Below are 13,352 nucleotides of genomic sequence, written 5' to 3'. Positions count from 1 at the left end.
AAGGCAGCAACCAGTGAGCATTTCTGTTGCCATGGCTCTGCCCTGGGCCAGGCCCTCCCCCTCCCACCCTGCCTGGCCTGTTACTGTCCCTTGTGACCAGTCTGCTCCCCTCTGGTTAGGAGTTCCCATCTCAGTCCATCCTACACCCCCCACCCCTGTTAGAATTGCTCTCTGACAACTGGGATCTGCCCATGTCCCTCCCCTGCTCACACACCATCTGTGGCTCCCCAGTACCTGTAGAGCCCCAGTTCACTCTGGCATTCCTACCCCTCTTTCCACCTCCCCTCCTCTTCCATCCACCTCCCCATACCGTCACCCTCACTCAGTTCTTCTGATACACTGTCCAGTCTGTGATTCCTTAAATGTCCCAATCCTCCTTACACTGGAATTTTTTTTTTTTAATATTTTACTGAGTTTTTGGTGAAAATTTACACAGCAAATTAGATTCCCATTTAACTATTTCTATACATATTATTCAGTGACATTGGTTACATTTTCCACACTGTGTCAACATTTCATTATTTCTGTTCTAGTTGTTCCATTTCCATTAATCTAGCTTTCCTGCCTCCCTCCCCCCTACCTTCTCATCTTTGCTTTAGGGTAAATGTTGGCCATTTGGTCTCATATAGATGATTTTTGATGTTGTTTTAATTAAAAGGAGCACAGGACTCATAGGTGATAATGTTAATTTTATGAGCCAGTCTGTTATTTAGCTGAAAGGTAACCCCTGGGAGTAGTTTCAGTACAAAATTTAAAGGGTATCTCAGGATGATAGTCTCAGGGGTTCCTCTAGCCTCTGCTAGTCTGGTAAGTCTGGCCTATTTTTAAGAATTTGAGTTTTGTTCTACAATTTTCTCCCATTTTTTGTGGCTCTGGTCAGAACGGTTGGTAGTGATAGCTGGCCACCATCTAGTTCTTCTAGTCTCAGGATAGGTGAGGCCATGGTTTGTGTAGGCACTTGGTCCTGTAGACTAGTTTCTTCTTTGAACCTTCGGTTTCCTTCCTTCTTTTTCGCTCCAGACGAGTAGAGACCAATAGTTATATGTTAGATGGCCACTCACAAGTTTTTAAGCCCCCAGACGCTACTTACCAAACTAAGATGTAGAACAAAATCTTTATAAGCTATGTTGTGCCAGTTGACTGAGATGTCCCATGAAACTATGGTCCTAATCCTTCAAACCCAGTAAACCAACCCTGTGCGGTCTTTGGTTATGTTGGGAGGTATCCATGACTGTGCCCCCTATGTTCTTTATTATGTATATGAATATATGTACAGCACACACAGGCATGTATACAGATATGCCTACAATACACCTATGTATGCTCACCTATATACGCCAATAACCTTCCTGTACACATATGCATACATATCTACCTGTGTAACCACTCACCTGACACATTGCATTGGGCAAATCTGCTGCAAAAGACCTCTTTAAAGTATTGAAAAGCAAAGATGTCACCTTGAAGATTAAGGTGCACCTGACCCAAGCCATGGTGTTTTCAATCGCCTCATAGGCATGCGAAAGCTGGATGATGAATAAAGAAGACCAAAGAAGAATTGACACCTTTGAATTATGGTGTTGGTGAAGAATATTGAATATACCATGGACTGCCAGAAGAACGAACAAATCTGTCTTGGAAAAAGTACAACCAGATTGCTCCTTAGAGGCAAGGATGGCGAGACTACGCCTCACATACTTTGGACATGTTATCAGGAGGGATCAGTCCCTGGAGAAGGACATCATGTTTAGTAAAATAGAGGGTCAGTGAAGAAGAAGACGACCCTCAATGAGATGGATTGACACAGTGGCTGCAACATTGGGCTCAAGGATAACCATGATTGTGAGGTTGGCACAGGACTGGGCAGTGTTTCATTCTGTTGTACATGGGGTTGCTATGAGTCGGAACTGACTCGACGACACCTAAAAACAACAACCACTCATGCATTTTTTGGTTGTAACTGCTGTTTTTGCCAAATTGTACGTGTTATGGCGTTTACCAACAGTGTCCCTTATTCTTGTGTATTTCTTAGTGCCATCATTCACCTTGGTTAGGTTGTGCTTATTTCACTGAAATTCAGTGTTTCCTTTCCTATCACCAAAACTGACAAGTGTCTACTGTCTAGAGAGTGAGTCCCCCTCCATCCCCCTCCCATCCCTGGTAACCACCAAAGGACATTGATTTCTGTATATATGCCTACTTCTGTCTTTTTATAAAAATGGGATCATACGATATTTGTCCTTTTGTGCTTATTTCATTCAGTATAATGTCCTCCAGATTCATCCATGTTATGTTTCACAACTCATCATTCTTTATAGTCGTGTAGTATTTCATTATATGTATGTACCATGATTTGTATATCAGTTCATCCTTTGATGGGCACTTAGGCTGCTTCCACTTTTTGCTATTGTGAACAATGCTGCAGTGAACATGGCTTTGCACATGTCTATTCATGTTACAGCTCTTACTTCTCTAGGATATATTCCTAGGAGTGGGATTGCTGGATCATAAGGTATCTCTATTTCTAGCTTTTGGAGGAAGTGGCATACCGTTTTCCATAGCAGCTGTACCATTTTACAATCCCACCAGCAGTGGATACGAATTCCAATCTGCCCACACCCCCACTGGCATTTGTTGTTCTCAGTCTTTTTTTTTATGAGTACCATTTTTGCAAGGGTGAGGTGTAATCTCATCGGGGTTTTGATTTGCATCTCTCTGATGGCTAATGATGCACTGGGGTTTTCTACGAGCTGATCCCTCTGTGCAGATCCCTTTGGACTCTGTAGACTTCTAGTGAAGTTCCACCCTGCATACGTTCTGGGCACAGGCGGCAGACATCTCAGTGCGCATGGAGCGGTCTTCTCAGACTCCCGGCTGCACGGTGTCTGCTGTAGCCTGGTGTGCAGTGTAGCCCACTGTGGGCTCTCAGTCAGTGAGAGTGCCTCGCGGGGAGATGCTGCCTCTTCTTCGGGGCTTTGTCTGCACGAGTCCTCACAGGTGTGTCCATAACCAAGAGCCAGCGTGACCTCGGTAAAGTACTGTTGTTCTGAAAAAGTGCTCATAATAACATGACATCTTGACTCCTCGAGAATACATTTCTGAACTGAAATGACCTTGGTGACAATCAGGATGTATACATTGGGGATGGACTACTTGTAGATTCTGCTCCCAGAGGCAGCAGGGAAACAAATCAGTGATTACACAGATGTACTTGCAGTCATTATACTTTCCAAAGAGAATTCCATTACTTTAAGAAAAAAGACTTAGGTTAAATGTATAATTACTATTCTTTGTCTGCTTGGCTTGGAAGTGACAGAACTATTCAAGATATGCTCTCTGTAGAACTCCTTAAGTTGGGCAACTTCCTTCTTGATACCAAAACGGGTAAAACTGGTCAGACATCATAGACTATCCCATGGCACTTAAAGTTTCTGTAACCATTTAGGTTAAATATTCACATACTGAAGTATTAGTGTTGGTGTCTTTATATATTCTTTAAGCAAGGGAGAACTGTTTGTGGTTGTGCTTTAAGTGAAAGTTTACAATTCAAGTTAGTCTCTCATACAAAAATTAATACGCACATTGTTTTGTGACCCTAGGTGCTCTCCCTGTACAATGACAGCACACTCTTCCTTTCTACCCCAGATTTCCTGTGTCCATTCAACCAGCTCCTGACCCTCTCTGCCTTCTCATCTCACCTCCAGACAGGAGCGGCCCATTTAGTCTCGTGTATCTACTTGAGCTAAGAAGCACACTCTTCACAAGTATCATTTTATGTCCCACAGTCCAGTCTGATTTTTGTGTGAAGAGTTGGCCTGGGGAATGGTTTTAGTTTTGGGCTAACAGAGAGTCTGGGGCCACGTTCTCTGGGGTCCCTCCAATCTCAGTGAAACCATTAAGTCTGGTCTTTTTACATGAATTTGAGTTCCGCACCCCACTTTTCTTCTGCTCCATCAGGGACTTTCTGTTGTGTTCTCAAGGGAGCACTTTTAAAATCCATTGTTGTTGTTAACTGCCATCAAGTCAGCCCCCAATTCATGGTGACCCTATGCACAAGGGAACAAAATGCTGCCTGGTCCTACACCATAGCCAGGATTAGTTGCAGATTGGACTGTTGGGATCCACTGGGTTTTCTTCCGAGTCCACCTTAGTCTGAAAGCTCCACTGAAACCCATTCAGTATTGTAACAACACCTAAGTCCTTACCGACAAACGGGTGGAGACTGTGCATGAGGTGTATTGGCTGGGAATTGAACCTGGGTCTCCTGCGTGGAAGGTGAGAATTCTACCACTGAAAAATCCATAAAGCTAGCAAATGTGAAAAGCTTAGAAAGGTGCCTGGTGCTTGGGGAGCACCCAGTGATGTCAGCTGAGGTTCCACAGAACTCAGAACCTCATGAGTGTTGTATACAGAAATCCGATCCTCCCCTGCCTCCGGAACCTCAGGCTCTGTCTGCAGCACAAACCTCTCAGAACCCCCAGTCCCCCACCCCACCCACACACCTAGGCCCAAGTAGAGCTCACAAAACCCCCATGAGTCTTCTGACCACGAAGGGCCCTGTTGCCAGTGCCCCAGGGAATGGAGAATGCATAGTACAAGCTGTGCCAAGACACACTTTGCCTGGGCTCACCTAAGGTTCATGGACGCGAAAATGTCAGCACCATTCAGGTTTCCTTCCGGATGACAGGCACAGCTTGGGGAGGGAGTCTTCCATGTTCCCCAAATGAGGAACATGCTATTGTGGGGGTAAAGGGCGAGCAGGGATCTTATTCTAAAAAAATGTCAATGTTACAAAAGACAGAGTAAATTGCATAGAAATTGTTGAATGGGAGCCTACACTGCTGTGTAAACCTTCACCGAAAACACAATAAACTATTATAAAAGAGAAAAAGAGAGACAAAGAAAAACTCTGCAGCTGCTCCAGATTAAAGGCGATTAACGAGACATGACAACTAAATACAATAGCTGACTTCAGACAGCTTCCTGCACTACAGTGGGGGCTATAAGGGGCAAAGTTAGGGCAACTGATGGAATTGAAATATGAATGGTAGAATAGGTAAAAGTATGATATCAGAGTTAAGCTCCCTGATTTCTATAACTTTACCATGATTATATAAGAGAATGTCCTTATTAGGAGATAGTCACTCAAGTATTTAGGGATAAAGGGCCGTGAAGTATGTAATTTTCCCCTAAATCGTTCAGGAAAAAAAAAAAGTATGTATATATACATCTCTGTCTCGATGGATGGACAGGTAACGAATGATAAAGGAAACGGGATAAAATGTTAATAACGTGACCTGGATAAAGGGTGTATGGATCTTTTACTATTTTTACTTTTGCAGCTTTTCTGTAAGTTTAAAATTATTTCCAAATAAAAATTTTTAAAGATATTTATGAGACAATTGGAGAAATTTGAACAACGGCTAAGTCGCCGTGGAGTCGATTCCGACTCATAGCGACCCTGCAGGACAGAGTAGAGCTGCCCCATAGAGTTTCCAAGGAGCGCCTGGTGGATTTGAACTACTGACCTTTTGGTTAGTAGCTGAATGCTTAACTACTGTGCCACCAGGCTAGGTGATAAATATTATTGTTAATTTGAGGAGGGGGGGCAATCATGATATAAGGAGCTCTGGTGGTACAGTGGTTAAAGCACTTGGCTGCTTAACTGAAATGTTGGTGGTTCAGACCCACCAGCCAACCTCACCCTGCCCCTCTCCCTTGCTTCCTGCAGTCTGCTTCCGTAGTCAGTTCTACTCTGTCCTGTAGAGTGGCTATGGGTCAGAATCGACTTGAGGACAAGGGGTTTTGGTTTTTTAATCATGATATTGTGGTGATGTTAAAGTAAAAGTCCTTATCTCTTAGTTAGACATATACTGAAGTAGTTGCGTATTTAATTCTATGATATTTAGAATTTACTTTAAATAGCCAGGGGGGTGGGAGGGTGGGCACAGATGAAACAGGATTCTGGAAGTTGATTGTTGGCACTGGGGGTGGACAGGCTGACTTCACTATACGATCTCTGCTCTTGTGTTTGTTTGAAATTTCCAAAGTAAAAATAAAATTAAAAAGCAGAAGAGTTAAAAAAGGAATCAGAAAGATCATTTGTTTGAATTTTATTTGAAAGAGTAAAAGTATTTCATCTTCATTCTTGTATGGGTCTTGAATGGTTTGCATTGTATTCAATGATTTCTTTTTTTAAATATATTTGTTTTTTTTATGTTTTGTATATATTTGTATTTATACATTTTTTTAAATATATTTGTAACTGTAGATGCTGTTTCTTTTCCTTTCAGGAAGCCATCATTCTTCCTCGAGCAACGAAGTGATAGAAATGGAGTTACCCATGGAAGGTTAGAAAAATGAGGCATTTTATTTCATGTTTTTTAGTTCACAGTATTTTACAGAGAAAATACTCTTTTAAACGCCTGTGTTTGGAGAAAGAAGTGACTTGCTGGCATGCCTTCTTGCAGAACTAGTGGAGTCCTTGTGTTACGCTGTGGCAGTAAGACCCTCTAGCTCTGACTATCCTATTCTGCGAGCGATGCTACAGGAAGAGCCTGGATGCAGAAGTTAGGCGCTAAGAAAACTCACCAGTGTTGTTTGCTCATTTGGCCTTGTTGATGTGGCATACCAAAATTCTTTAAAACAAAGTTGAATAATATCTTAGGAAATTATTGAGTTAGAAGTAAAATTTGATAATACTTTCTCTCCATGAATGTATAAATCTTGAGTACCCTATTGAAGGCCTGAGCTCTTAAGGCCATTGATATGTGTCCAAGATAAAACTAAAAAAGGAGGTCTCCTCTCCAAATCTAGACATAAAACAGCAGTGTCAATTTACAGGCAAGATTATCTTGCCTTTAGGAATTGTATATTTTAGCACCAAAACAATTTTGTGTTTTTCGCAAAGTCAGGAATGTTCTCCAGAGAGCTGGTTTGCAGCTGTCTTTAGTAGCTTTCCTGGTTTGGGGGCTGGAGTTCTCTGTTGGGGAGGACGGTTCTAACAGTCCCTTTATGTAGTTCTCTGACCCATGAGAATTTTGATAGAATTCACCCAAAGAAAGAGATTCTTCTGTAATAGAGCCCAGTTTTATAATTGTTCATTCACTCATAAAATTAACCACCTTGAACTTAATTGCAGAAAGCCAAGAAAGCAAGTTGACTCTGTCGTTACATAACTTGCTTTTATTTTTTGTCTCTTTTCTTTTTCTTCAACTCAATCTTTGACCTTCTTTGAGTGAGGTGGTGGTAAGCTTATCAAGTTCAGTTTAAGTTTGTTTCTCTTTCAAACCATTTTACTTCCCTTTGTTAGAGCTTGTTAAGATATTGATTGCTTGGTCTTTTTTTTTTTTGGTCTATTTATTTATTTTTTTAATTGTTCTTCAGGTGAAGGCTTACAGAACAAATAGTTTCTCATGAAACAGTAGTACACATATTGTTTTATGACATTGGTTAACAACCCCACAGTATGTCAACCCTCTACCTTCTCAACCTTTTTTTTTTGGTGAAAATATACATAGCCAAAGATACACCATTTCAAAAATTTCTACATGCACAGTTCAGTGACATCGACTACGCTCTTCCAGTTGTGCTCCTATTTTCACTTTAGATGAAGGCTTACAGAACAAAATAGTTTCTCATTTAACAGTTAGTACATATGTTGCCCTATGACAATGGTTAACAACCTCACAACACATCAATACTATCCTTACTCAACCTTGGGTTCCCTATCACCAGCTTTCCTGTCCCCTTCTGCCTTCTGGCCCTTGTCCCTGGACTGCTGTGCCTCATTAGTCCCATTTGGTTTTATGGGGCTGTCCACTCCCTGGCTGAACGGTGAACCTCAGAGATGACTTCACCACTGAGCTAAAAGGGTGTCTGGGGGCCATACTCTCAGGGTTTCTCCAATCTCCTTTAGGCCAGTAAATCTGGTCTTTTTTTTTTTTTGTGAGTTAGAATTTTGTTCTACATCCTTCTCTAGCTCTGTCCAGAACCCTCTGTTGTGATCCTGGTCAGAGCAGTCAGTGGTGGTAGCCGGGCTTGGTCATTTTTTTTTTAATGTATAGATAGTATTTAGAAAGAAGATGACATCTGTAGAAGACAGTTGTAGAAATGGTGTTCCATAGAGACTCAGAATTATTTCATTGGTTATTGGCCTTCAAAATATTTTTGAAGAGATTTTTATTATCACAGTACATTGGGAAGTCCATTTATGGTAGAGTTGAGTTAGTTGGGGTTTTGTTGTTGTTTTAACTTTTTATTTTGAAATAATTGTCGATTCTTAGGAAGTTGCAAAAAAATACGGAGAGATCCCATGTACCTTCACCCAGGTTCCCCCAGAGGTTTAACTTTCATAACACAACCATAGTACAAGATCGAAACAGCAAATTTGAGCTCTATTCTTTCTTCCTTTACTAACAGTTAATGTAATCTTTGACAAACCTTCCTAAAATGAACGAGAGTTGGGTGAGATGATCTCCAGCCAGGCAGGAATCTGTTTCTGTTCTCACTAGGATGTATTTGTATCTTCTGTCTGAATACAGGACTGAATCTATGTGTCATAATCCTTGTCCACCAGAAAAACCTACTGTGCCCCCGTGTAATAATAACCTGTGAGTCACCGTGGGGTTGCTGGCAGGAAGACAGGGAACTATTAACGAAAGCAAATGACTTTTTATCCTAGTAATTCCTGATGACACCAGGAAAACACTATGACCACATAAATTCTGTTACCCTAAACAGAAGGGTAGTCTGTGCCCGTTACTGTGGGTAACTATATTATTTGACAATATCTGAACGTTTCTCATCTTCCCTTATCTCTTTTTAAAATTAAGCATTACTTTTATGATTATTAAGCATGAAATATATTTAAAATGCAAGTTAACTTTAGAATAAGCTACTTTTTTGGTACAGGAGTCATAAAATGTTGGAACATGAGGAGAATACTTAATAATGAATGTCATTTTAGAAATTTTTTTTTCAAGATTCTCCTCAGCCTGTCCCTTCAGAAACAAGCAAAGACGCTGAAGCCGAGGTGAAGATTGAAGGTGAGTTGCCTTGTCCCGTTCAAATTGCTAGCTAAGTATGGTTTTCATCCTTTCCAGGAGGATTATTATAGGGGAAACTGAAGTGTGTGTGTGTGTGTGTGTATAACTAAGGAGTCTCTGGGTGCTGCAGATGGTTAACACACTTGGCTGCTAACCAAAAGGTTAGAAGTTTGAGTCCATTAGAGGCCTCTCAGAGGAAAGGCCTGGCAATCTACTTCCAAAAAAATCAACCACTGAAAACCCTGTGGAGCACAATTCTACTCTGACACACATGGGGTCACTGTGAGTCACAGTCGACTGGAAGGCAGCTAGTGGTGGTGGTGGATGTATGAGCAAAGCAGCTCGTATTTCCATCAGGTACCCCAGTGCTTTGGGCTTTTTAGATAACATAATTAAACCATGCAAATTAGCACTGGCTCACAGTTGTCCAAACCATGCTCTGTACAAGTGGGGAAAGTATGAAAGAGAGAGGGAGCAGGGTGAGGAGACAAAAGGAAGGGGAAAAAGGGCAACGGGAAAGGAAAGGACCCAGTTCACACCTACACATTCCATCTCCTACAGGGCAGTGTGATAAAGAGAGTTAAAATGACAACTGGTTGGGATTGGACTGGAATCAATGAACCAGTTTAAGTACAAGTATTTAAATTACATGAAATTAAAAATGCAATTGGGTCAAAATTTATTTTTTAAGATCCACTATGTAAGGTTTCTTTAAAATACTTACAAACTGACATATAATCTGTCTGGGTTTCTCTTTGTTCATTTAAAAACCACATTCAAGAGTTATAAGCATATTCTAATACAATCTTTACAATGAAAAGTTTTTTGAAACATTTTTGATTCTCAGGGAAATGAATGAGACAATTTATCCTGGAATTATGTGGATTTTCAGCCCATTTAGTTAAAAGAATGCACATTTTTCCTTTAGTTGTGTGATCTGTTTAGTAATTTGCTAAAAATATTTTTATCTCTGCTACTGGAATATGAACTGATCCATAGTGTCTTCCTACCTGTGAAGTTCTTTTATATTTTATATTTAATAATGTTACGAGGTCTCAGAATTAATGTCATTATGTACTTAATTGTATCTCATTCACCTCTACAGATTCAGTTTTGAATTAGTAAAATATGAATTATAAAATAGCGTTAAGTAATTACAATTTTATTATTTTTCCATCAGAAACATGATTTAATAAGTGGATGGTAGTATTTGGATAATAGTATATAAACTATACAACTTATGCTTTTAAAATAACTTAAATATTTATCTCCTGAAGTTGTATTTACTTACTGTTTTTTTTTGCTGAGTAATTCCTTTTTATTTAGAGATAATGTTACCAGTTGCCCTCAGGTTGATTCTGACCCTGTGTGTATCAGGGTAGAACTGTGCTCTATGAGGTTTTCACTGGCTGATTTTTCAGAAGTAGATTGCCAAGCCTTCTTCCAAAGAGCCTGTGGGTGAACTTGAACCTCCCAACTTTTGGTTAGCGGCTGAGTGCATTAAATGTTTGCACCACCCAGGGAGTCTACAGATAATACTCCACATGAAACCTTCATTGAATTCATTGTGCCATGACTTGGAGGAGTTTTGAGATTTAATGAACATTTCCTATTCTGGTTGGGTTCTTCCATTATACTTCATTTATTTACATTCTAAAAAGATGGTTTTATCAGGTTGACTATTTTAGGGGGAAAAACTGTCTCATCATTACTTATAACAGAAAATTTGGGTGCAGTTTAAGTGCCCAGCAGTCAGAGAGTGAATCATAGAGATGCATTTGGAAAAATGCTCACAGGATGGTCATTGAAAAACAAATAGACTGTCTGTCACAAGGGAGTTATAAAGAAAACAGAGGATGAATTTAAAAATCATAATTTATAATAACATTTCAATTTTGTTTAGAAAAATCATTATATAGATGGAAGAAAATACAAAAAAAGAAACTGTCAACAGTATTAGAATTATGTGTGATTTTGGAGGCAAGGCCAAGATGGCAGAGTAGTCAGACACATCCTGTGGTCCCTCTTACAACAAAGACCCGAAAAAACAAGTGAATCGATTATATATGACAATGTAGGAGCCCTGAACATCAAAGGCAGAGTTGAGGAATTGGACTGAGTGGCAAGGGGAGGGAGAGACGGTTTGGAAGCCGCAAGGAGTTGCCAGACCTGACCCAGTGGGAGCTGGCACCCTTCAGGCTGGATCGGCTGGTGTGTGCAGTGAGGCAAGCACTGGCACTCAGGAGGCATCTTCCACATCGGGAGAGACCAAACGGCAGAGAGTCTACTCGGGCAACCGGAACCAGTGAAAAGCAGCACCCATTCGGCAAAAGATAAGTACATACATCTGACATACCGCGCAGATCAAAAAACACCCTCTTTGGGAAAAACCACTCTCTGATTTACCTGCCCCCTCCCCGCTCTGCACCGGGTCCCGGCCCGGCTTCAGCAATTGCTGAGTCCCCTGGGCCAGAAGTAAGACCCATCACACACCCCGAGCCATTCTCTCGGCCTTGGAGAGGGAACAAATTAAGAAACAGGAAAAAATAATCTGCCAGCTCCTCTAAGCCGAGAACTCAGTGTTCACACAGCTCCTTTGCCTAGGCACAGGCATAAGGGGTCCATGGACTTTGAATGCCTTTCACCCCTGCATAGACCTGTGTGGGCCCATTTCAACAGTGTAGACCCTCATTACCACAGTACAACAGGGTATATACCTGAAGCCTAATTTCACTGTATCAGCTATATGGTGGAGTGGCAGATTCGTGACAGATTCTGCCCATTAAGCAGGGTCTTCACCTATCCACATCAGGGGCCTGATGACTGGTGGCTCCATCCACGCCACCTAGCCACCCACGATAGGGGTCCAAGACTAAGTGGTGCCTCCCAGTCCTTACAGCCAACGGAATTGGGTGCTCATAGTCCAGCTGCAAAACCCACCCACCTACACGCTCTAGGGAACAGGGACACACTTTCCTCCCAGACACTCAGGATGCGATCAGCTCCCTGCCTTGCTCAGCATGTGACCCCCTACTGCAGCCAGATACCTGTGCCTACATAGTCGCCCCTGCCTGTCTAGGACTAGGTGATAGCCTGCACCACACACTTGGTGCCCAACCACCTGGACACCTGAGATGAATCCATACAGGAAAAGTAAACAGACTCCTGGGCTCAAATACCTAGTAACAGATCTAACCACCTGATGACAGGACATTAGAGCTTCAAAGGCACCAATAATCATACTAGCTCACATGAGCAGCCTATTTGGGCATATCAAAACAAAACAAGAAGCTAGGTCACAGTAAGCAAACATAAAATAAATATAATAACTTATTGATGGCTCAGAGACACCAGTCAATGTCAAATCACATAAAGAGGCAGACCGTGATGGCTTCAGCAAGCTCCTGAAACAATCAAGAAATTTTCCAGAGGAAGAGAACTTCTTGGAATTATTGGAGGTAGAATACAAAAGATTAATATACGGAACTCTTCAAGAGATCAGGCAAAATGCAGAACAATCCAAGGAACACACAGAAAAACCAACAGAGGAACTTAAGAAGATTAGAGAAGAGCATAATGACAAATTTAACAGGCTGCAAGAATCCATAGAGAGACAGCGATCAGAAGTCTAGAAGATTAACAATAAAATTTCAGAAGTACACAACAGAAAGTCATAGTAGCAGAATTGAGGCAATGGCAGTCAGAATTTGTGATGATTGAAGATAAAGCACTTGACACCAACTTATTTGAGGAAAAATCAGATAAAAGAATTTAAAAAAATGAAGAAACCCTACGAATTATGAGGGACACTGTCAAGAGGAGTAACCTACGAGTGATTGGAGTACCAGAACGGGGGGATAACAGAAAATACAGAGAGAATTGCTGAAGATTTGTTGGCAGAAAACTTCCCTGATATCGTGAAAGATGAGAAGGTATCTACCCAAGATGCTCATCAAAGCCCAAGTAAGGTAGATCCCAAAAGAAAGTCACCAAGACATAATCAAACTTGCCAAAACCAACGATAAAGAATTTTGAGAGCGGGTAGGGAAGAATGAAAAGTCATCTACAAAGGAGAGTCAATAAGACTAACCTCGGACTACTTAGCAGAAACCATGCAGTCAAGAAGGCAATGGGATGACATATATAAAGCCTTGAAGGAAAAAAATTGCCAGCCAAGAGTTATATATCCAGCAAAACTGTCTCTCAAATATGATGGCTATATTTGGACATTTCCAGATACACAGAAGTTTAGGGAATTTGCAAAAAACAAAGCAAAATTACAAGAAATACTAAAGGGAGTCCTCC

General features: G+C 41.1%; 1 protein-coding gene across 3 annotated transcripts in view; it reads left to right on the top strand.

Moving 5' to 3' along the window:
- Positions 1–13,352, top strand: part of LOC101343880 (general transcription factor II-I repeat domain-containing protein 2B) — a 101,862-nt gene that overhangs the window by 70,017 nt on the left and 18,493 nt on the right. For all 3 annotated transcript variants that reach the window (XM_004380849.2, XM_023735299.1, XM_023735300.1), the window contains 2 exons: positions 6,294–6,350; positions 8,985–9,047. In XM_004380849.2, coding sequence (XP_004380906.2) covers positions 6,294–6,350; positions 8,985–9,047 — 120 coding nt within the window. The remainder of the gene's footprint in view (positions 1–6,293; positions 6,351–8,984; positions 9,048–13,352) is intronic.

This window comes from Trichechus manatus, unplaced genomic scaffold (genome assembly GCF_000243295.1).
Source record: "Trichechus manatus latirostris isolate Lorelei unplaced genomic scaffold, TriManLat1.0 scaffold00077, whole genome shotgun sequence".
NCBI classification, from domain to species: Eukaryota; Metazoa; Chordata; class Mammalia; order Sirenia; family Trichechidae; genus Trichechus; species Trichechus manatus.
Note: the sequence above shows the minus strand (reverse complement) of the source record. Positions and strands in the feature narration are given on the sequence as shown.